General features: G+C 35.6%; 1 protein-coding gene across 1 annotated transcript in view; it reads right to left on the bottom strand.

Annotated features, from left to right (window-relative positions):
• ADGRG7 (adhesion G protein-coupled receptor G7) overlaps positions 1 to 26,096 on the bottom strand; it is a gene marked incomplete at its 5' end in the record, with an annotated part of 75,712 nt that overhangs the window by 15,620 nt on the left and 33,996 nt on the right. Inside the window, 8 exons of the mRNA XM_082695848.1 lie at positions 429 to 584; positions 4,484 to 4,574; positions 5,253 to 5,599; positions 11,076 to 11,188; positions 15,371 to 15,526; positions 15,968 to 16,128; positions 21,905 to 22,012; positions 22,125 to 22,264. Coding sequence (XP_082551974.1) covers positions 429 to 584; positions 4,484 to 4,574; positions 5,253 to 5,599; positions 11,076 to 11,188; positions 15,371 to 15,526; positions 15,968 to 16,128; positions 21,905 to 22,012; positions 22,125 to 22,264 — 1,272 coding nt within the window. The remainder of the gene's footprint in view (positions 1 to 428; positions 585 to 4,483; positions 4,575 to 5,252; positions 5,600 to 11,075; positions 11,189 to 15,370; positions 15,527 to 15,967; positions 16,129 to 21,904; positions 22,013 to 22,124; positions 22,265 to 26,096) is intronic.

The following is a 26,096-nucleotide window of genomic DNA, read 5'->3' as shown; positions in this document are numbered from 1 at the left end:
AAATCTTAAAAAAAAAAAAAAAAGAAAAGAAACACTTGCAAAATATAACCTGAAGCTACTAGTTTGTAAAATGAAATGCAGTTACCAGCATCTTCTCACAATCTTCTCATTTCCTTAATGATTCAAATCTGATTTATTGCATATTTGGGATTGGGGGAGAAATTTTCTTTTTTTGAAGTCTTTGGATTTAGTTTTTAGTTGGGCTTATACAGCACCGAAGAGTGTTAATGCAGTTCCATATTATTGGAAGATGAGAAGATTTACTTTCCGAGACAAAATTTAAAAGAAAATCCACCCTGCAAACCACATATCCTTGTCATTGTCCCAGAGGTCTGAAGACTCTTTTAGAATCTGTGGATGCATTTTGGTGGTATATTATGTACTGTATGAGGAATGCCTGAGAGCATCCCACTAATGGGTAATCTTACCTTGTCAGATTCTGGTTAGTCTTCCATATCACTTTGACTATAATGATAATAAATATAACAATATTGTTGATGAGGATAATGGTGACAGGCATCATGAATGACCACAACAATGAGCTTGTTATAAGACCATTGTTTCCTGAAACTGCTAGCCAGCAGCTATGAGGAGAAAAAAATGATTTTAGTAGATTAAAAAAGTTATACATACTGATTCTCTGGGCTATTAACATTACTGAGAGAACTGCTAAAACCCAATAGCTCTTTGCATTCTATATATTTGAAATGACTTTCAAGAATTCATCCACTAGGGAAAAAAAAAAAGAAATACTTAGTTCTACCATATTTCCTGATATATGGGCTAGTGAAAAGAAAATACTTTTAAATCATGCAGTCCCAAATGTAAATGTCATTCTATCACTCACTAGGTGTCTGACTTCAGGCAAGTTACTGTTTTCGCTCATTTGTGAACATGTAGCACATCTAGGTGACTCAAAATTTTAAAGGTACAAGTCATCATAGAGATATCACTCTCCCTGTAACTATCCCTCCCTACAACTATGCCTAGTCACCTAGTTTCTATCACCAGTGCTAATCAATGTCTCTTGTGTATTCCTCTGGATTTAGGTTATGCATATGCTAGTGAATATTTTTTAATAATATTTTTATTTTTATTTTATTATTATTTTTAATAATATTTAATATTATTAAATAATATTTATTATTTTTAAACAAATAATAACATATTGTACTTTTATCACTTAACAACGTATCTTGAAGATCACTCTAGATGTGATTATAAAGACTGTCATTTTTTTTTTTTATAGCTGAATACTACTCCATTATTTTTTTTGGTTATTTACATAGTCACTTATTCATGGGCATTTTTTAAAGTTTAATGTTTAAGAATATTTTAATAGTTATTTAACCTCACTGCATCTGTTTTGAGGTTTTTGTTGTTGTTATTGTTGCAAATGGTTTGGGTGGTATTTTGGATTTTTTTTTTTCCCTCATCAGTAAAGTATAGTAATCACTTCTTGGCATTGTCACAAGAATGAATTCATCTATTTGGTAAGTATTAACAGGATACATGCTATGTGATATCTAGTTCTAGATATCAGATATTAGCAGTGAATAACAACAACAACAAAAATCCAAAAATCTCTTCTTTGTGACATAATGCTGTATAAAGAAAACCCTAAAGACCTCCATACTGTTTTCCACAGTGACTGCTTCAATTTGCATTCCCACCAACAATGCAAGAGGGTTCTCTTTTCTCTGCATCTTTGCCAATGCTTGTTGTTTCTTGTGTTTTGTTTTAGCCATTCTGACAGGTGTAAGGTGATATCTCATTGTAGTTTTGATTTCTATTTCCCTGATGATGAGTGATGTTGAACATCTTTTCAAAGTATCTATTTGCTATCTGTATGTCTTCTTTGGAAAAATGTCTATTCATGTCTTCTGCCCATTATTTAATTATCTATCTTGAGTTTTGGAATTATTAGTCTTGCTAGATGCAGGGATAATAGAAGAGCACATGTAAAAGTAAGAAATAGGCTAGGAGTTTATTACAATAATCTGGTGGCTTGGGTGAAAAGAGGAAATGTTGGGAAAGAGTCTGATTCCACATATATGCAAAAGTAAAGCAATGGATTTATTTCTAGGTTAGATGTGAGATGAAGGAAGATTAAGGCTGATTCCAAATCCTTTGACCTGAGTACTGGGAAGGACAGAACTACCATTAACTAAAATAGGAAACATGATAAGAAGAGCAAGTTTGGGAGGGAAGACCACAAGATGTCTCATTAGACACCCCAGTGCCAGTATCAGGCGAGCATTTGGGTATTAACAAAATGACATGAGAAGCCCTGGCATGTATTTGGCATTCAATTAATGTATGTTTTCTTTCCTTGCAGGTATAACAGTATTATTATACACATCAAAGGATTTCTACATTGTCTTGTATTGGAATGTTGTTACAATTTAAATTATTTGAAATCATATTTCTAATCTGAATGACCTAGAAGGAAACCGGGAAGTTCAAATCTCTATAATGAAATAAAAAGTAAAAAGGAATGCCTATGCTCTATTAACAGACAGAATAGGTGTATCCTTAAATAAAATGGTGAGAGCTAGTGAGTTTATCTTCAGGACTTCTGGCATTCTTTTCATTGCAAACTGGAGAACAACCTTCCTGTCATTCTCCATTCTGCCATCTCCTACACAGAAGAAATGGGAGGGCACTTGATGAGAATTTAAAGAAATCCTTCTGAGAAGTACTTTCAGAACTCTAGAAGCTTCTTTGGTGACTAAATAAGTCACCATCAGAAGTTTCAAATGAAGAAGATGAACACATTTCTTATCTATGCAGCTTATTTTCTTCCTCTATCTTTTCTTCCTCCTTTAAGCCCTCTAAGCGGCATAGTAACTTCCCTTATTGTCATCACCTTGTGTATTCCCTAACATTTAACAGTGTACTCAGGAAAGAATCTGCTCTCAGTTATTCACAGTTCAGTGTGAATATATTTAACATGGTAAGCTTCTTTCTCCTGAAGTCTTTTTATAGGAGTAGATCTAGCTTTGTCCCAAAGTTAAGGTAGGAAATCAGTGATGCAATTTGAACGAACTACCTTTCCTGTGAGATGCATCTTACTCCTGATCTGTAATTGTGGCATTAAATTTTTTAATTTTATTAAAAGATATTTAACCATAATTAAACAGAAAAAGTACTACTTGGAGCACTTGGCTCCTAAAATTGGTAGATAGTCTCCTACTCTTAAGTTGGGCCTGATCAACCTTGAAAATAGGTATGCACCCTAACACCACAATCTTCCCTTGGCTGTACTGGCACATTTCCAAGAGTTTTGTTTTGTTTTGTTTTGTTTTGTTTGTTTTGTTTTGTTTTGTTTTAGTTGCTTTTAGACTTAAGGTGAAATCCAAGGGGTAAGAATGGTTGAATTATAAAATGAGAGGGGAGGATAAATTATAGAGCAGTTGCCATTTGGTAGCAGAAATACACATAAAGTGGTCCTGGGTATCTCAGTTGGTTAAGCCTCTGCATCAGGCTCAGGTCATGATCCCAGGGTCCTGAGATGGAGGCCTACATCAGGCTCCTTGCTCAGCTGGGAGCCTGCTCCTCCCTCTAACTGCCTCTCTCCAGCTTGTGCTCTCGCTCCCTCTCTTTCTCTCTCTCTGACAAGCAAATAAAATCTTTAAAAAAAAAAAAAAGTAATACCCATAAAGAGTTCCAACTCAGATTTCTTTTTTCTTTTTTAAGACTTTTATTTATTTATCTGAGAAACAGGGAGAGAGAGAGAGCATAAGGAGGCGGGAAGAGCAGAGGGAGAGGGAGAAACAGACTCCTCACTGAGCAGGAAGCCCAATGTGGGGCTCGATCTCAGGACTCTGAGATCATGACCTGAGCCAAAGGCAGACCCTTAACCCACTGAGCCACCCAGGCACCCCTCAGCTCAAATTTCTTTTCTCCTACCTCACAGAAAAAGCAAACACCATGCAGTTGGGTATTTCCATTAGTAACAACTATTCACACTATAATCTCAGGGAGAATTTTTTTTATGTGTGATAAATCATCATAAAACATTCATTCTACTCATATCAACACAAAACCAGTCATAAGTACAGATAGTGCTCTTCAAATTATAAAACATCTTCATACTTTCTTGACCCCTAACTGTGATCTCAGAGTAGACATTACTTCATTGTTATTCCTATTTCCTAGATAAGAAAACTAAGATAAAGGGTTACTAAGGAGCACACATATTGTGTCCTATGATTTTTAGCCTTAATAAAAGAAGACAAATCTAACAAAGTTTAGGTTATAAATTTAGAAGGTAATAACTAGCTTTATAAAAGGATTTTTCATAGGAAACTTTCATGTCACTACATTTAAAATATAATGTATTGTTTAAGAATTTGAAATGCTCACTTATGATACTTATAAAGTGGGACACATACATACAGTGACACTTGGACCCAATCACTGAACAGTTACACTCTTATATCAAATGAATGGACATTTAAAAATATATATATAAACTCACATTTCTTCTTGTCGGTAATTTAACTCCCATTCTGAATCGCTCTGAGAAAAAATAATTCCCACTGTTACAACCACTACTATAGCTGGGACACCTATGTGGTAAAAGAGAGCCATTGAATTAATAATTTACTCAAAACTGGAATTAATTATAGAAGAACATTAATGAGTTACACATCTGACCCTTTTCAAGACTGTACTCTTCTTCCACTGCAGCCAACATACCTAATGATCTATAGATGTGGGTCGATGGAGGACATAATTTTTTGGTAAATGCTGGCCTCTTTCTTTTTCTTTTGACTGTACCTACTAATCTTAAACATTTCTGATTTCTTTGTAACTCTTACCACAATTTCCATTCTTAAACTGCCTAATTCCTCTTTCCCTTGAATAAATTTAAATTAGATATCATTCACACAATTCTTTGCTGGAACCCAATAAATTTTTCAAATTATTTTTGTTAGAATCACTCTTGATGTTCTTGAAACTTTTTTTTTAAGTAGCTAGAAAGTTAATCATATATGGTCTAAATTTCAAATGAAACTAACAGAGATGTGAACAGAAATTAACATCTCAAGGTTAGTTTGTCCTAGCTGTGACTAGGACAGCTGCCTGATCACATCTTCCTCCTTCCCAGGAGTGTAAGCAACCAGGCAGAAGGTGCACTCCTAGTGACTGCTCGATTTCCATCTCCCCGTGTGCCATTAGGTTGTTGAAATTAGGTTATTGCAACAAAATTAAATTTCTGAGTAAGCGGAAAGGCAAATGCTTACCCCATCCAATTAAAGAGATGAACAGAATGAAACGTTGAGGAAGAGGCCTCATGGTCCTAATGAGAAGGAAATAGAGCTGGGCAGCACTGAGGCCAGTCCAGCTAAACGTCACCAACAGGAAATAGTGCAGCAACGCAGCAACCACAGTGCACTTGGGATTCGGGTCGTACACAGTGTCTTGGGACAGTATTTCATTTCTGTTAGAGTCAGGCTTATTGGTGTCACTATCACTTTTCTTTAAGTTCTTATTGGAGTTTTCAATTCCAAACACAAAGAGGAGGTTAAAAATCAACATGGATACACACAGACTGACCAACACCCAGGTTACTGAAGTTTTTCTGACGTTCCTGAAAACAAAGAAGTATATATGATTAAACAAATAAAACAGACGCAAAAAATAAACTCTAGTGAAACTGTGAGAGAACACAGAAATATTATTATCCAGTGGAAATCCAACTCTTAACCCAGTGGTCCAGCTCTTAAGTCTACCTTCCCGAGTACACCAGAAGAGCTCGCTATTGTCGCATTTCCACAAAGAGGTGAGTTAGAGAAAACAGGTTGATATATCTTTCTGTCAAACTATGTTGTAATCAAAGGTGACAGCTAGTTTTCAGAGAGGACCCCCACAGAATGCTTCTTTCAGGTATCCATACCCTATGTAGCCCCTCCTGGGGCCAGCCTGTGACTTGCTCTAACTAATGAAATGCACCAGAAGGCCCGGCCTATGAACTTATTCACCAGATAAAGCACTACTGGGGCCAGTGATACTTTAATGACCCACAGCAAAGTTTTAACTCCTTTTAAAACCAGAAGGGAATTGGGTGCCTGGGTGGCTCAGTTGGTTAGGCAACTGCCTCTTGTTCAGGTCATGATCCCAGAGTCCCAGAATTAATTCCTGTGTTGGGCTCCCAGCTCCATGGGGAGTCTGCTTCTCTCTCTGATCTTCTCTCCTCTCATGCTTGCTCTCAAATAAATAAAGAAAATCTTAAAAAAAGAAAAAAAAAGAAGGGGAAAGAATTAACTTTTATAGGTCAAAGTACAAATAGGAGCATATATTAATATGTTCACCTTTATAACAGTACAGTTGTAAAACACAAGTTTTAAAACTTTCAAAGTTTTAAAATCTTTTTTTAATAGAAGAAGGATCCCATAAAGTCACTTTTCCCATGAAAGTATTAATAAGCTTTCCCCTTCGTTCTCCTGGGAGTTCTGAGCCACCAGGTAAAACATTTAGTTAACCTGCTAAAGAAACCACATAGGAATCCTCTGGGATGATATGGAGATGGAGAAAGACCCAGATGTTCCAGCTCCAAGATGAGCCCCAGTGGGTCCAACTCTACCCACCACTTGATTGAAGTCTCACAGGAGACCCACAAGAGACCAACAGAAGAACCATACAGCTGAGCCCAGTGAAGCCAAAGAATCATTAGAGATAAGAAATAAATGTTTTAAGCCACTAACTTTTCAGACAGTTTCTTCTACCACAATAGACAATAGGTTCTCCTCTAGATTTACAAACATATACAAAGGCTATATATAGAAAGGCTCTAAATGGATTTTTTTACATTTAAAAATAGGAAACTATTGCATATTAGTAGATGAATCCATGTTCAAAGGTAGAGAAAGTCTCTTGCATTTTAAGAACTATTTTAGATTTAAAAAAAATCAAGTATGGATTTTAAAACAATAAAGTCAAATATAATTTTAAACTACCTTTATAAGTTTAAAACAAAATGGTATAATATTTAGCTTATATTACATTTAAAGAGTAAGGCTTCCATAAACATTTTAAATTAAGTAAAAATATTTAAAATTTGTGTCATGGTCTATTGCTGCTACTAAAGATATTTTGAGCAGACTGATGATTACTATTTCTCTGAAAGGCTTACACTCAACAAAATTTCACATGTGTCTTCTGTAAGACATTTCATAACCATTTTTCCATGGATGACCTCCCAAGGATTGGTATCTTGAGGACCATACTTTAGGAAATAACTTGTTGATAGTAAAATGGTCAAGATGTTGTGAATGAGCTAGTTAAGATAAAACATGCTTGATCACTGTTCCTTCATTTGAAAAGGTAATTTCTCGGTGTGGAACCAAGTGCTCCTTAAAGCTTTGTGGGTCTTTTTCTTCTCATCTTTAGCTAAGATATTTGCTAGAAAAGAACAGCATTTTCTCACGTTGTCTGTAAGCTGGCATTATTTACCGTAGTCTTTAGAAGGCAGTGCAAGAGAGAAAGAGAGAGAGAATGTGTGTGATTGTGTGCTTCTCACAAGTGTGTTCTCTGGTGGCCCACATGTGTATTTCCAGATTAGCAAAGAATTCAAGGTTGCCCTAAATAAGGTTGATCTCAAATGTGAAGTCTCATATTCTCTTTACTGTGCATGTATTGTTTTCCTTAGTGGGTAAAGGCAGATATACCCTGAAGTCCCCTCTAATGACATATTACAATTCTCCGTATACTATGCTATGCAGTCATATATTAACAAAAGCTATAGAATCTCCATTCAGTACCACCCAAGCCCTTCTAGGTTTTTCAGACTACAAGTCCTCTCGAAATAACTATTTCCCTAAATTTATTACTGTGCTTAAAATCCTATTGTTTTCAAGTATCCATTTTTAATTCTAGAATCTGATGAATAAATCTGCTTGCTAATTACATATCCTTTATGATTTTATAACATTCCATCATGAACCTTCTCAGTCTTTAGGAAGATGCATAAAAAGCATATATTTAATCCATAAAAATTGTATGAACTCTGTTCATTCTCTAGATGCTTTAGTTGAGATTTTCAGGATAATTCAAAATTTCATTCAGTCTCTAGAAAACTTAATAACCAGAACTGAAAAAGGTACTCAAAGGAATCCTTTTATATAAAATGATTTTTTAAATATAAAAACAAAGTTAGTTTTTTCTTATGTCAAACAAATTATAATCCATAGGGAGGACAGGCTATTTTCATATATGCTGGCTCTTTGGTATATTACTATCTTCTGAGAATTAATATTATATTATTTTATATATAACATATATTATAATTTATATATTATGTAATATATTTTATATATTTAAAATATATATAATTTATTATAACTTATACACATTATATATAAATTTCATATAATTATATGGGACCCTGTCTATGAACAAAGAAAACTATTTGATTCACAATTTAAAAAGCAATGCCATTTTTAAGATTTTTATCTTTGTTTCCTGAGGAGTTTTCAGTGATGTCTACGGCACCAATACTGCTAAGAACCATGTTGATAGAGCATGAAAAAAAATCTGATGATGACTGGAAGGAGGGAAATTTTAGGCAAAGAAACTAATTTTGCAGGTACTGCAAGTCATTCACATGGGATCAAATAATTGTTCAAGAGTGATTACGACAGATGGACATTGGGGACGGTATGTGCTATAGTGAGTGCTGTGAATTGTGTAAAACTGATGAATCATACACCTGTGTCCCTGGAACAAATAATACATTATATGTTAATAAAAAATTTTTTTGGAAAAGTGATTATAATAGAAATACAAATGAAAGGACAGACATAAGAGCCATTTTCTTTTACATGACAGATCTGTAATTACATGGCATGGAGTTTTCCTTCGAAGCACTTACCACTATTTGTAATTATATACTTAATTCTGTATATATTTGTATAACATCAGTCTTCCCCCAGGAATGTAAATACCAGGAGAGATGGAGCTTACTTGTCTCATTCATAATCATGGTGCTTAATTTGCACATGGTGCTTGGTCCATAGTTAGCATTCAGTATAAAAACTTAAAATGAATGACAAGAGACTCATTAAGTATGATAGGTAAAGAAGAAGAACCAAATGGAATTCTGGCTCTTTGAACAAAGGGCTGATTCTAAGTATGAGGCAGAGAAAGTGAAAAATGTGCTTGGGTCATCTAGCTGTATCTGAAATAAATAGGCTGATAGGGACATGCCAAAACAACATGAAGAAAGATTCCCTCTGATTACAGTGAAGAGTACACTACTTTACAAAAGAACACAGTGACTAAATGTAGAAAGAATAATAGATAAGAAAAAATCATCATTTTCAGCCATCAGTGTAGTAATATATTCCAGTAAGGACAATTGGTGGACACTGAAACCATTGAGTAAGAGTTGAGGAACAGGACAGTCACACAATCATAAGGTTTCGTCCCACCGATTATCTATTACTTACAAAAGGAAAAATGTGAACCTTTAGTGTGTAAAAATTCGGTAGACACTACTGTAAACAAGAGACCAAATGTAATAGAACCAATAATGGGACAAACTGACATTGCGTGCTTCTTGCTCTATCACACTGAAAAAGACTTAATGATTTAGTATTCTCATAAAAATATTTATTCTGTATCTAATTATGAGTAACAGACAAAGCCTAAACTTAGAATACTCTATTTTACAACATAACTGACCTGAGCATCTCAAAAGATTTAATGCCCTTAAAGACCAAAATACACAAAAATCAGAGGAATTATTTTAGGCTAAATGAGACTAAAGAGACATGAAAACTGAATGAATTGGAAGAAAAAAACCCAACTATAATGAACATTACTGGGACAACTGGAAAAATTTTAATATGGGATATATATTAACACAGTAATATTAAATTAGTGTTAAGAATTGTAAATTGCTTGAGCTGAATTTCCCGAGTGAGGAATGGTATTATACTATAGAGGAGAATACCCCTGTTCTTAGGAAATACTTGAAGAATTTAGACATGACAGTCATGATGCCTACAACTTACTTTCAAAATTTCAGGACAGAGTAGAAAGACAGATAAAGCAAAATATTAATAATTTAATGAATCTAGGTGAAGGGTATATGATTGTTCAGTGTTCTCTCGACTTTTCTGCCAGTTTTTAATTTTTTAAATAAAACTTCAGGAAATATTTTTAAACAGCAATGCCTTTAAAATAAAAAACTCTGAATTTACACACCTGAGAAAACATTTATAAAGGAATTTAGTAGGGAGAAACAATTCTGAAGGAAAGATGAGTTCACCTTGATACATCTTGAGTTTAAGAAGAAAACCAGGTAGGAATGTACAATAGACCCACTTACTCCACAGATAACCCTCTACTATGGGCCAAATACTGTACTCAGTCCTGGGGATACAGTGATCAAAACAAACAACAACAGCAATAACAGAATCAGAAAAGGTCACTGTCCTCATCAGTTTTCACGGTGAGGGGGAAAACAGATAGGACACAAGTAAACTAATAAATAACAAGCTTATATTTATACATTATTAAAAATATAAAATGAAAAAAAAACACAAGTGCTCCTTTTGTGAGGAGGTCAAGGAGGAAGGAAATATGTGTTTATAGGTAATTTTTTAATTAGATTTTTTTGAACTTTGGAATTCAAAGACTTTTTTAAAGTTTCACTATTTGAAAACTTAATATATATTTTAAACTAGTTTAATTTTCAAAAACTTGCTATTTAGCAATGTTTTATTCTTTGGCAAACACAAATTGGTACATATGGTTCTGTTCAACACAAAGGAATTATAACATTAATGAGCTTTGGGACCATACTAGTTTTACACGAGAAGCTTATAATTATATGGTGTGCAATTTTTCTTCAAGGCACTTGCCACAGTTCTAATTATATATTTATATGTATGCATTTCTTAGCTTCTCCGGAACTGAGTGTCCTCTTCTATAAAAGGAGCTTGTTGAACTAAATCTGATTTCCCTGTAGTTCCAAAAGACTGTATTCTGATGAGAATATGTGCAGAGGAAATAATATCAGGATAGCAATTTCTCTCATAAGAAGAGCATGCAGCCTTTCTTACCTGGTGACAATCTGAAATATAATTGTGAGAACCAGACCAGTAATGGACAGGGCACATCCAACGCTGGATAGTATGTTTAGTGATTCAGGATATTTATAGTTCTTTTTGAAACTCTGGAAAATAAGTTAAGACTTTTATTTATAAATAACCATTCCTGAAATGTCTATGAAAGTCATCATAAAAAGTTACATTGGTCAAAATACCAGATAGTTGCCAGATACATCTTTTTATAAAACTTGAGAAGTTTTAAAAGGAAATAAATGAACCCCTTATCTCTAAGCAGTCTATATGAAGTAGTGTTGAGAACAGTTATCTGTCTGTTAGGGAAAACATGTATACTTCTCCTCAATGTTTAAAATCAAAGTTGTTTGGATTAGATTAAAGTTGGCTGAAGTTATTTCATTTATCCCTTACATTATTTTTAGGTATAATTATAATCTAAGAGGAAATCTGCATATGTAAGCTAATGCACTAAAAATAAAGTTGCAGAAATATTTTTTAGACATGGAAAGATGTTTATGTGATCCTGTAATATTTTTTTAAAAGGAGATCTCATTTTTGTCTAATGTATCTATGCCAAGTATTTATTCATAGATAAGTATACTGCATGTGAGTATGTACTCTTAGAAATCTGGTGAGGTAATAATTGTGGCCATTGAGTAGGGTATATATAATTTTTTGCCTGTCTTTAACAATTTAAAAAATTAGAAAGTAATATTTATATAACATGAAAGTAATATAGAAGCATTAAAAAAGCCCATAGTTATCTCTTACCCCCATATCATACCACCCTATCTCTTAAAATCCTATCTCTTCCCCAGAGGTGATCTTTTTTATAATATATCTACAAATATTACCTATGTCTCTTGTACAAATATATAGCAGTTTAACATATTTTAATTTGAATTGCCATGTTAATTAAAGATGTTATAAATATTTTTCCATATTAGTATATTTCTGTTTAATAGATAAACTTTCATACCTTATGCAATAAGTATGTACTGCTTTTATAGGAAGAAAACAAAAATAAAATAAATTTCATTTTAAAAACAAAGATTTCATATTACTTCTTGTGTACACTATATTGAGTAAATACCAAAGAATCATAGAATATATAGAGCTCATCAGGCCTTAGAAATCATCTATTTGATTAGAGCCTATCTGCTCCTACTTTATATACAATCTTAATCAGCCTTTTAAAAAATTTGGCAACCCAAAACTAATTACAAATGTGAGTGGTAGGCACTGAGGCAGACTCAGACATTAATGATAAGAAATAGCTGAAAGTTTGACCTCAGGTAAGAAGAAAAATAACTATGACAATGTAGTCTGTATCATTTAATATATATAGAAACCCAAGCTTTACACAGCTAGTGAATGATGCTGATGATCTTTAAGATATCAAAAAAGTTAAAATTTTATCTTTATTATTTTCTTATTAAGAAATCAGAACTCCAGCGGCACATGGGTAGTTCAGCCTGTGAAGCATCTGCCTTTGGCTCAGGTCATGATCCCAGGATCCTGGGATCGAGCCCCATATTGGGCTCTGCATTCAGTGGGAGTCTGTTTCTCCCTCTGTCCTGCCTACTCCTCATGCTTGCTCTACCTCTCAAATAAAGAAATAAAATCTTAAAAAAAAAAAGTAGATCTCTCTGTAATATGTTAGAAAATGATCAAAATCAATTAAGAAAGGCTTTGATCATTAAAATAAGAAAAGTATAACCTCACACTTGTCAGAATGGCTAAAATTAACAACACGGGAAATAAGAGTTGTTGGCAAAGATGTGGAGAAAGGAGAACTCTCTTATAGTGCTGGTGGGAATGCAAACTGGGTGCAAACACTCTGGAAAACAGTATGGAGTTTCCTTGAAAAGTTAAAAATACAACTACCCTACCATTCAACAATTGCACTACTAGGTATTTACTCCAGAGGATACAAATATAGTGATTCAAAGGGGCACACACACTGATGTTTATAGCAACATCATCAACAATAGCCAAATTATTGTAAGAGCCCAAAAGTTCATCCACTGATGAATGGATAAAGAATTAAATGGTGTATATACATAATGGAATATTACTCAGACATCAAAAAGAATAAAATTTTGCCATATGCAACAATGTGGATAGAGCTAGAGTGTATTATTATACTAAGCTAAATAAGTCAGAGAAAGACATACCATAGGATTTCACTCATATGTGGATTTGAGAAACAAAACAGTTGAAAATAGGGGAAGGAAAAAAATGAGAGGGAGAACAAACTGAGGCTTGATGGAGGAGTGAAGGATGGGCTAGATGGTTGATGGGTATTAAGGACAGCACTTGTGATGAGCACTGGGTATTATATGTAAGTGATGAGTCATTAAATTCTACTCCTGAAACCAATATTATTCTATGTGTTAACTAACTAGAATATAAACAGAAACTTGAAACAACAACAACAAAAAATTGTACTGGAAGTTAAATCCAGTGCATTAAAGTAAGTAAAGGAAATAAATGATAGACAGAAAGGAAGGGAAAAAAAATTATAAAACATGGTTCTATATTGGGGCACCTGGTGGCTCAGTTGGTTAAGCATCCAACATTTGATTTTGGCTCAGATCATGATCTCAGTGTTGTGAGTTCAGGCTCTGTGTTGGGCTCCACACTCGGCATGGAGCCTGCTCCTGCTTAAGATTCTGTCTCTCTCCCTCTTCCTCTGCCCTGCCCTATTCCCTCTCAAAAACAAAACAAAACAAAATAAAACAAAAAAACCCAAGAGTTTCTATAATTTGTTATTATATGTTGTATCAGTATGTTCTGATCTCAACTGGCTTCCCAAAGATGGCTACCTCACAGCTCCTAGGGAATGAAAATACTTGCTTTTCTCAGGAAGATTCACAATATTAATAAGTGTAAGATACTACATCCCTCCCCATTCTACTGCATATAAAATCATTCCATCAAGTATAAAAACTAACACTTTTGGATTTAGAAGAATAATAGATTTGTGGAAACAGAACAAACAGGTCCTTCTCTTCAAAGAGCCGGCCCAAGAACTTTCAGAGGTGCACTTGTAGCTACACACCAGAACTAAGTGTTATCAGTTATTTGTACAGAGTAGCTTTGTAGTCAAAAGGTATAAGGAGGAACACCTGGGTGGCTTATTTGATTTTGGCTCAGGTCATGATATCAGGGTCATAGATCCATGCTGGACATGGAGCCTGCTTAAGATTCCCTCTCTCTCCCTCTCCCTTTGCCCTTCCCCCTCCAAAAAAAGATGTAAGGAATACATTCATAGATGAATGCCTAAGGAAGATGTGGTAGATATGAATGATGGAATATTATGCAGCCATCAAAAGGATGAGTTTAGGCCATTTGTGACAACATGATGAACCTATAAGATTATATGTGAAGGGAAATAAGTTGGACTGAGAAAAAAAGAGAAATCATATGATTTGACTCATATGTGAAAACTAAAAAAAAAAAAAAAAATGAATGAACAAAAAGCATAATCAGATCTGAAAATACAGAGCACAAACTGATGGCTGCCAGAGGGAATATGTGAAGGGGAGTGGGAAATACAAGATTCTGGGAATAAATTAGCCACAGGAATAAAAGGCACACCATAAGGAATATAGTCAATGATACTGTAATAGCATTGCATGGTGACAGATGGTAGCTACACTTGTGGTGAGCATAGCCTAATGTAGAAACTTGTGAAATCACTATGTTGTACACCTGAAACTAATGTAACATTGTGTGTCAACTATACTCAAATTTTAAAAAATTTAAGATATAAGGAATACATAAAGGAACTGTGGGACAAATTGGATGAATTCAAGAGCTATTACTCTTTTATCTTCTAGCATAAACTTAGCAACTTAGATTATTCCAAAGGAAAAAGGTTGGGTAACAGGTTTCAACTGCCCATCCATAGTTAAGTATGTACTGAACCTGCACCCAACACACAGCCATACAGCCTTACCTCTGGATATAACAACTTCAAGCTTCACAACATGTGAGTTAGTTGAATGGAGTCTATCAGCTCTTCTTTGCACATGGGCTCCCTTCTCAGTATTAAATACACGGTACTGAGCTCATCCACCCTGAAATCATACTGCAGGAAGCTCTATTTCCTTGCTGTTACCAGCACTTCCTTTTTTAGTCTTATCCCTCCATTCCCTGCTTATTCATTTAATCTAGATTGAGTATCTATGCAAACTAAGCCCCCAAAACATCTCCAATTAGCACATGCCAGAATTATGTATAAGGGAAATTTGTGTCTGGAAAGAGACTACTGTGTACATCCTTACCATTAACACAGCAAAATTAGTAGTATGGTTGCAGTGACAGTACAAGAAGTTATCAGCGTTCCCACTTTTGTGACACCCACGTGTGTCCCAATCCTTTGTTGAAAGATCCCAATAGACACAAGCATAGGAATGGAGCTGGAATTCTTTTCGGTTATACTGCAAATTGAAAAGACAACTGCAACTGATTTCTTAAAAATGCTGAATCAAGTAAAAAAAAAATAGGATAATCTAAGATAAAATAAGTGTATGAGAAATCAATTAGGTAGGTATTAAGTACAACATCTTCATTAGAGATTGGGGGGGAGGGAAGGATGTAAAATTCAAATTAGCTGATTTTGCATTTATCTAGCCTGACCAAAAAACATGGATATTTAAATGAATATCTTCAAAGAATTCTTAAAAGAATTTTTCTATTAAATCAATATATTGTATGCCTAAAACAAATATTACACTGTTTGTTAACTAACTGGAATTTAAATAAAAATTTACATAAATATAAAGAGTTTTCCTGTGGATTTCTTTTGCCCAACCAACCCCGCTTTTGTAATCAAAAGTGGCCTGAATTTTGTTGTTGTTGTTGTTAGTGGAAAAACTCACCTTTGGATTAAAGACAATGTCAACGGAAGCTCCCTGACTGTTATTTTCATTCGTCCTGCCTGAGATAATTTTTTGACTAAAATTTGATTTAGTTTTAAAAGTTTTTGATTGGAAGAGCTTGTTGTTTTGATACACTACAAAGCCACATGCTGTTGTGTTACCTGTGAGACCAAAAAAAAAATCAACAAATGAAACAAATGAACACTAGAGCAACAAAAAACAAAGTCCCATGTCATCATTCAACCGCATGACTGCTTACTGTAAAGTACAGTAAGAACGGTTTGCTAGCCTAATCTTTATTTAATTAACATGTATAACCTGTACTTGGCCATTCTACTCACATTAATTTTTTCCAGAGGTTCAGACTCCTTACCTTCTAAATAGCTACAAAAATTTCTGCCTAATTCATCTCAAGGAAGTATTAGAAGGATTTCATGTATAAAATAAACATCTTGCTTTCTTTTCTTTTCTTTTCTTGTTTTTTGAACATCTTGCTTTCTATGCAGTGAAACAGTGAATATGACACCCAGGTAGCCCAAGGCTGTGTGGTTCCCCACCACCACCACCACCCAACTACCGACCAATAAGACATCAGACAAGAAAGAGCTAAAAGTAAATAGTGAATATCGGGTTGGCAGTGCCTAGGAAAGTGTTATGAGACCTGTTTCCTATTACAAGGGACAGAAGCCAGTCTATTCAGTCACAGAGCCAGGAGTTCACATAGTGCGTATCAGGGACTGTTTCAAGGGAGATACTTTCCATCATCTCCTGAACCACTGGTCTCTGCTACTTCATGATGATCATGGATTTTTCCCAAGGCTGGGAGACTATTGTGACATATTTCTTCAGGACCCTGGGAAAAAGTGTTCGGCTGTTCTTCAGAGATCCTAGAAAAGCATGGCCACAGCAGAGGGTTTTGCCTGGAGGCAGCCACAGTGGTTGTCAAACAGAAGGACCTAAGGAATGCCCCTAATGCTTTATCTAACTGTTGGCCATATTTAAGACAAAAGCAACTGTAACAATTACAGGTTTGAACTCAATTAATTTTTTAAACTCTGCATTTACAAGTGATATCAAGAAAACCGAAACAGTGGCAAGATAGGCAGACAATGCCTTGACAATTCCGACCATCCTCCCAGACAGCCACATTCTAGCCTCTACCTGGAAATAAAGACATTGGTTTATGAAGCGTTCTCATGGCACATTGGACTTGCCAAATTATTCCTTCTGGACAATAGATGACAAAGTTAGCCTGAAATTTACAGTAAGCCTTCTTTTCATTATTACTGTGGGTGGAGTTTTTTGTTTGTTTGTTTGTTTTTTGATGTTGTTTTTTAAATAAAAGAAGGACATGCATGATGTAAAAGTTGAGTCCTGGGTGGCTCAGCTGGTTAAGTCCTGGACTCTTGACTTCAGCTCAGGTTGATCTCAGAGTCATGAGACAGAGCCCCATGTCAGGCTCCATGGTCAGCAGAGAGTCTGCTTGAATGTCTCTCTCTCCCTGTCCCTCTGCCCCTCCTTTTCTCATGCATGTGCACACATACACACATACACGTGTGTGTTCTCTCTCTCAAATAAATAAATAAATCTTAAAAAAATATAAACAAACAAATAAATAAAAGTCAAATCGATAGAACAGTGTGGAGACTCCTCAAGAAATTAAAAATAGAGCTTCCCTATGACCCTGCAATTGCACTCCTGGGTATTTACCCCAAAGATACAGATGTCATGAAAAGAAGGGCCATCTGTACCCCAATGTTTATAGCAGCAATGGCCACAGTCGCCAAACTGTGGAAAGAACCAAGCTGCCCTTCAACGGACGAATGGATAAGGAAGATGTGGTCCATATACACTATGGAGTATTATGCCTCTATCAGAAAGGATGAATACCCAACTTTTGTAGCAACATGGACAGGACTGGAAGAGATTATGCTGAGTGAAGTAAGTCAGGCAGAGAGAGTCAATTATCATATGGTTTCACTTATTTGTGGAGCATAACAAATAGCATGGAGGACAAGGGGAGATGGAGAGGAGAAGGGAGTTGGGGGAAATTGGAAGGGGAGGTGAACCATGAGAGACTATGGACTCTGAAAAACAATCTGAGGGTTTTGAAGGGGTGGGGGGTAGGAGGTTGGGGGAACCAGGTGGTGGGTATTAGAGAGGGCACAGATTGCATGGAGCACTGGGTGTGGTGCAAAAACAATGAATACTGTTACGCTGAAAAAAATAAATTTTTTTAAAAAGTGAAAAAAAAGGTCAAATCCATAGAAATATAGAGGTTAAAAAATGAAAGTACCTTCTTACCCCTCTCCTCATTCCTACAACATTTTGGTCATTTATTAAAAGACAATCACTTTCATCTAGATACAAAGATTCATCAGAAAAAAATCTATTTACCATTTCAATTTTTGTTAAATCTTCATATTTCTAGATATGCCTTCTTGACATTGATTTATATTCTTTCACTCTCTCTTTCCTTTTTTGTAATCAAATTTGTTAGAATCTTGACTATTTTATTAGTCTTTTCATTGAAATGATGGGGGTTTTTGTTGATCAAGCCTAGCATTCGTTAATCTCTATTTTTATTAAGTTTCTCCATCACATTTATTAATTATTTCTTTCCAGCTTCTTTACATTCACTTTATTTTTATTATTCTTTAGTTGCTCAGTTCATTTTTTAACAATTTCATTTATTTTGTAATAAATGTATTAAAGCACATATATTTTTTAAATAATCTACTTTAAATAATTTACTTTAAACACTACAAACATGCAAAAGAAAATACAGGAGGCTATCATTATGACTTTAACATAGGGAAGAATTTGAAGAATTCTTTGTCCACATCCCATAGGTGTTGATATGTGATAATCCCATTGCCATTAATTTCCAAGTACTTTGTAATGTACACTTTAGTTTCCTTTCTAACAACATTTATTCTTAATTTCTAACTGGGATAAAACTTGGGGTATTCTTTCGTGATACTTTCTAGTTTTATTGCATTGTGGTCAGGAACTATGTCTTATGTAACTTCTATTTTACAAAATGCATAAGCTTTTGTACATGGTCAATAGCAAATGACCATGTAGTGACTAATGAATAGATGGTCAATTTTTGAAGGCCCTGATGGCTATGTGAAAGAATTTTTATTATTATCTTTTTGGCCTAAAAACAAAATTAGACACACACTTAAGTGTATATAAAGGTCAAGCTCATTAATTTTTCTGTCTACTTGCTCTTTAATTTCTGGGATAGTTGCACTAAAATCTTTACTTAGAAGAATGGTTTGTCAGTGTGCCCCTATATTTCTAACAACTTTTGATAATATATGTCAAATGATGTCTTTCTAGGAGAAAAAGAATTAAAATACAGATAATTTGGAGCTTTAGTTTCTAAAAATTGTATAAAATATGTCCCTTGCAGAGGTGTCTGAATGGCTCAGTGGATTAAGCATCTACCTTTGGCTCAGGTCATTATACCAGTGTCCTGAGATCAAGTTCTACATTAGGCTCCCTGCTCAGTGGGGAGCCTGCCTCTCCCTCGCTCACTTCTCCTGCTTGTGCTCTCTCTCTGTCAAATAAATAAATTTTTTTAAGTCCCTTTTAGTCTAATCTGAGTCTCTATCTCTTAACAGTGTGTTTTAGCCCATTTGAAAAGATTAATAACTTATAAGGAATAAGAAGTTAGATCCCTATCTTTCACTAAACATATCAACTCTAGGTTCACTGAAGACCTAAATGCATACACAAACACTAAAACCATGCAGAAGAAAATATGGAAGACTATCCTTGTGACTTAAACATAGGGAAGGGTTTCTCTTATAAAGTACCAATTATAGGGGCGCCTGGGTGGCTCAGTGGGTTAAGCCTCTGCCTTCCGCTCAAGTCATGATCTCGGGATACTGGGATTGAGCCCCACATCAGGTTCTCTGCTCAGCAAGGAGCCTGCTTCCCCCTCTCTCTCTGCCTGACTCTCTGTCTACTTGTGGCCTCTCTCTCTCTCTCTCTCTCTCTGTGTCAAATAAATAAAATCTTTTTTAAAAAAAATTACCAATTATAGAGGAAAATACTGATACAGTGGACTGCCCTATAAATTAAAACTTGGGTGTGACAAAAGATATAAAAAGCCAAGCAAAAGAAAGCTACAGACTGGAGGAAAGATATTTGCAACTTTATAACCAATAAAGAATTAGTATCCAGAATACAAGAACTTCCAATGACCAATAAAAGAAAGACAAATAATTCAATAAGAAATGATCATAGTGTTCAAATAGGCAAGTTGCAGAGTAGAAAATCAGAGTGTCTAATAAATACATGAAAAGGTGTACAAATAAAGGAAGAAAAAAATCTAACATATCATTGAATTTCCAAGCTGCCAAAGGAATATAACAATATTTGTAACATATTTATCAGATAGACAAAGTAACAAACAAACAAGAAACAATACTTGTAACATGTTTATCAGATAGACAAAACTTAATAAGCTTATAAGTATGAATAAATCTCCCAAAAGTGATGTGTAGTTTAAAAAAAAACAAGTTCCATACACCATGATACCACTTAGGTAAATATTTAAAATCCACAAAATAGAATATTTTATGTATGGATATAAAAATATGTAGCAAAAGTCTAAAGGCAATCATAAAAATGAGACATACCAACTTAAGAAAAATATAAGTTCTGGGAGGGAGAGATGAGAAAAAATTAGGACATGGACCTGTAATATCCTCTTTTTTTTTTAAGGGGTCTGATGCAAACAGCAAAATTTGACATCTGTTTACCTTGCTCTACCTGTGGGTACACAGGTACTACATACATCTATACTTTTCTATATGCATGAAATAGTAAAAAAAAAAAAAAAACAAAAAACAAAACAAAACAAAAAACACCAAAACTTAGATTTGGTCTCTACCTTCACAAAGCATGTAGCCAAAGCAAATGGGAGCAAAATTTCACAGCATGCCAGATCCATGAATAATACCCCTTATTCTTTATCAGAGCTATTATGAATTCTAAAATATGCACTTTCTAATTGGAGTGCTTTTTAACTTTTATTCTTTTTAGAGGAGGAGGGGCAAAGGGAGAGAGAGAATCTCAAGCAGACTCCTTACTAAGCACAGAGCCAGACTCAGGACTTGATTTCACAACACTGAGATTGTGACCTGAGCTGAAATCAAGAGTCGGATGCTTAACCAACTGGCCACCCAGCACCATACATTGGATTTTTTTTGTATTTGGGAGAGAATAAAAGTAAATGTGTGCACTTGCTTTCTTTATTATTATTGTCAGAATAATCATTATTTTAGACTTCGAAAATTACAAACATTTCAAGTTAGACACAAAATTTTCTAAAGGGCTAATATGAAAGATACAGGGAGCCCACAGTGAGCACCATATTAGTGGAGATAACTAATATCTATTGCTATAAGATGATGACTGTGCCAATTATATAAAGTATCCCAAGGCAGGTCCACAGGATGAATCTGAGCCTGCAAGTGCCATGTCAAGAGAAAACATGAGCAAAGTTTATGACTGAAATTTTTAAATGTATTTTTAAGTGTAAAACTGGCTTGTATTAGCTAGATTTTTCTTAGAAAACAGACTTGTGCCCATGACCAGACATTTCAATTCTGCTCCAAAGGTTTTTGGAAGGGGAGGGGGGAAGAAGAAGAAATTCATCCCTATCGTCTAGAATAGTAGAGTTGAGATTACCATAATTTTAAGATTTTATTTATTTCAGAGAGAGAGCGTGCAGTGGGCATGAGTGGGGGGAGGGGCAGAGGAAGAAGCAGGCTCCCTGCTGAGTGGGGAGATGCACATGGGGAGCTCAATCCCAGCTGAGGTCATGACATGAGCTGGAAGTTAGATGCTTACCGACTCAGCCACCCAGGTGCCCCCAATTGGAGTGTACTTTTTAATGTAACAAAGTCTGAGACCTACTTGATGAGGTATTGAGCAGGATTTGAAGTTCAGTCTCCCCATTTGGATTAAGGGCTTCCACATCTCTCTCCACAACTGTGGAACCAGGAATGAGAGAATCACTAGATCCTGTCCGAGGAAAAAAGTAGAGTTTTAAAAGTCTACATTTTTTTAGAGCATTATTCATGGTTGATAGCAGAATGTTGTCTGCTACGATAAGTACATGAGACAAACAACTCACCTTTCTTCACAGAGAAGCGAACACTTGTGGAATGCCCAGTGCTTTCTGAAGACAAATCTACAGACTGTACTGCCACATTGGGCTCCACCACTGCCCTGTTACCCAAAGACGTGGAATAAATTTCCATTTGCTCAACAAGCCTGTATAAGATAAAATATAACAACATAACGTTCTAGAGATTTGTCATAAAAAGGTTTGTGTTCTCTCCCTCATTCCAGTAGAAAGGCATAACCACAGAACTCACAACATTGATACGATCCACTTAAAATAATTTATGTTCTTCACCAGAGTCTTACTTTGTTGTATATACGTTTTTTTCTAAAGTTCTGATGGACTGAAGGATACTGCATATATAGATGCCAGAAAGCTGGAACTCAAGAATGACAAGTTTCCCCACAGAAATAGTATCTATTGTGCTTCTCTTTCACACAAAGGATGATGTTGCTATCGGTCATTGGCCAGACATGTGCTTCTTGTTTCTCGTTATGCCCCTTATTCAACTCCCTCCTCTCACCCAAACCCCTTGGTATCTAAACAATTTCCTATTAGTTGTTGGTTCAAGAGGCAACAATTTATTTGGAACCATGCAAGAATAGAGCTCTGAGCTCACTACCTCGGTTATTATCTCTACATTGCAAGTTTCCACAATGTTCTTTTCTACTTTGGATAACTTTGAAGACAGATTGGTTGGAAGGTGGGATGGAGCGGGAGAGCCTGTCAGGTTGGTGTTCTACAAAGAAAAGTCATAAGACCTTTCCTTTTCCTTGTTTCCTACAAAAAGTATTTGCATTATTTCTGTACCTGATCAAACAAAATCTCTATAGCTAAGATAACTGATTCAATCAAGTTTTCCCAGATGTAAGGAGATTTCATTAAAATGTAGTTGCTCCATATTCTAAGTCTTTATTTTGGCCACTAAAGTATTTTTCACTTTTCCCAACTGACATAATAAACAAATTTTAAAATAATTGAAGGTTGCTTTTATAAAGAGAATATGATAATCATTTATATAGAAACCATTTGAGTTCACTTGTCTGTTTTGAATGTTTTCCTTTCATAACACCATTTTCTGAATTTTTAGCAATTCACAGTATATATTTCCCACTTAATGAATAACAATCATATTCCAGAGCTGCTTTCAACAGAAAGAATACCTAACAGAACATAAGAACATATTTCTAAGAACATATTTCTAAGAACATATTTCATACATTTTGTTTTGTTTTGTTTTCAGCATAACAGTATTCATTGCTCCATGCAATCCGTGCCCTCTCTAATACCCACCACCTGGTTCCCCCAACCTCCCACGCCCCCACCACTTCAAACCCCTCAGATTGTTTTTCAGAGTCCATAGTCTCTCATGGTTCCCCTTCCAATTTCCCTCAACTCCCTTCTCCTAACTCCCCATGTCCTCCATGCTATTTGTTATGCTCCACAAATAAGTGAAACCATATGATAATTGACTCTCTCTGCTTGACTTATTTCACCCAGCATAATCTCTTCCAGTCCTATCCATGTTGCTACAAAAGTTGGGTATTCATCCTTTCTGATGGAGGCATAATACTCCATAGTGTATGTGGACCACATCTTCCCTATCCATTCATCCGTTGAAGGGCATTTTGGTTCTTTCCACAATTTGGTGACTCAGGCCATTGCTGCTATAAACATTGGGGTACAGATGGCCCTTCTTTTCACTACATCCGTCTCTTTGGGGTAAATACCCAGTAGTGCAACTGCAGGGTCATAGGGAAGTTCTATTTTTAATTTCTTTCTTTTTTTTTTTTTTTAAGATTTTATTTATTTATTTGACAGAGAGATCACAAGCAGGCAGAGAGGCAGGCAGAGAGAGAGAGGAGGAAGCAGGCTCCCTGCTGAGCAGAGAGCCTGATGCGGGCCTCGATCCCAGGACCCTGAGATCAAGACCTGAGCCGAAGGCAGCAGCTTAACCCACTGAGCCACCCAGGCGCCCCTATTTTTAATTTCTTGAGGAATCTCCACACTGTTTTCCAAAGAGGCTGTACCAACTTGCATTCCCACCAAAAGTGTAAAAGGGTTCCCCTTTCTCCACATCCCCTCCAACACATGTTGTTTCCTGTCTTGCTAATTTTGGCCATTCTAACTGGTGTAAGGTGATATCTCAATGTGGTTTTAATTTGAATATCCCTGATGGCTAGTGATGATGAACATTTTTTCATATGTCTGATAGCCATTTGTATATCTTCATTGGAGAAGTGTCTGTTCATATCTCCTGCCCATTTTTTGATATGATTATCTGTTTTGTGTGTGCTGAGTTTGAGGAGTTCTTTATAGATCCTGAATATCAACCTTTTGTCTGTACTGTCATTTGCAAATATCTTCTCCCATTCTGTGGGTTGCCTCTTTGTTTTCTTGACTATTTCCTTTGCTGTGCAGAAGCTTTTGATTTTTATGGCTTTTGTATTTCATATGTTTGTCAACCAAACAATATCTGCTGAGCACCAACTCAGAGGTCATACTCTATGAAACACTGGAGATACCAAGAGGCACTCCCTCAGGCATTGGAAGGCTAAAGGGAAGGGCATACTAGATATTTGGGAGTGACTGCAGGGTTCACAACCACTTTTATAGGGCTGCTCTAGCCACAGCCACTTTCAAGGCCATTTTTTCCTTCCATATGATTCTTCCCTGCCCTTGCCATAACTGATTCAATTAGAGATGAGTGCCTGCTTCAGAGTACCCAATGCAGAGGTTGGCCATTGACCAGCAAAAATTCTTGGAAGAAGCAATCAGATTCTTTTCATTCAGGAATTTTCAAGTTAGTGCCATAGTTATATCAGGAAAGTCATGGTGTAGAGGGGACCAGAGAGGTCATTCTGTCATTTTAAGAACAAACACAAGTTTAAAATAAGATGCTTAATTTTTCCTGTTGAGAATAAAAGATGGGATGCCTGTGTGGCTCAGTAGGTTAAATGTCTGCCTTCTGCTCAGGTCATGATCCCAGGGTTCTGGGTTTGGGTCCTTCATTGGGCTCTCTTCTCAGTGTGGGGAGGCTCTCTCAGTGGGGAGAGGGGCTCTCTGCTTCTCCCTCTCCCTCGGCCTGCTGCTCCCCTTGCTTGTGTGCTCTCTCTCTTTCTCTCTCTCTGTCAAATAAATAATATTTTTAAAAAGAAAAAAATATGTAAGTAAATTCTTTCAAATTTTTTCATGGTGCTTATCACCTTCTAACTTCCTCCGTAATTTACTTATTATGTTTATTATCTCTTATCCTTTCTCTGGAGTGTAAATACAATGAAGACAAGGATTCTCGTATGTCTTTAATCAACAGAATGTATTCCCAGCACATAAAGTAGTGCCTGGCACATTAAGGGCTCAGTAAATACTTCATTGAATAAACTTGCTTTCCTGCCTTAAAAAAAATTTTCCACTTTATGATCTAGGAATGTCTCTCTCAAGGACATGGAAGCCATCCCTTTAAAATGTGAACATCAAGGGAGTTAGTTTCTCTATTTCCCAGTTCCTGTGGGGCTAGGAGCCTGATGTTAGTGGGTGGGTACCCTGCTCTAAGTTGCAAGGCTACCTCTTGTCATAAAGATATGAGAAGTTTGTTCTTCCTCTGGATAAAGTTAGTTAGCTAACACAGATGGTCACCCCAAGTACTGGGTTAATTTAAGATGAACTATGTGTGACAGTGTTGTCAAGTTCTCTTAACTGAGGACTAGTTATTGATTACCTAAAAAACACATAAGTAATAGATTATATCTGCTTGGCTATATAAAGAGGTGAGATTTCTCTCTGCAATCTCTTATTGTTTGCCTGTGATACATATCATATTCTGGTTTAGTGCTTATGCAATAAAAAGTGTTTTCTTTCTCCACTATCTTTGTGGAGAGCATATCTGGGCTGAGAAAAGATTTTGTTTTTAATTATATCTCCCTAATGTCATAAACAGGGTTAATTTATGAGAGAACAAAATAGAAGTAAAGATGAAACATA

This window comes from Mustela nivalis (assembly GCF_964662115.1).
Source record: "Mustela nivalis genome assembly, chromosome: 1".
Lineage (NCBI taxonomy): Eukaryota > Metazoa > Chordata > Mammalia > Carnivora > Mustelidae > Mustela > Mustela nivalis.
The sequence above is the reverse complement of the archived record's forward strand: the minus strand, read 5'-3'. Positions and strand labels throughout refer to the sequence as shown.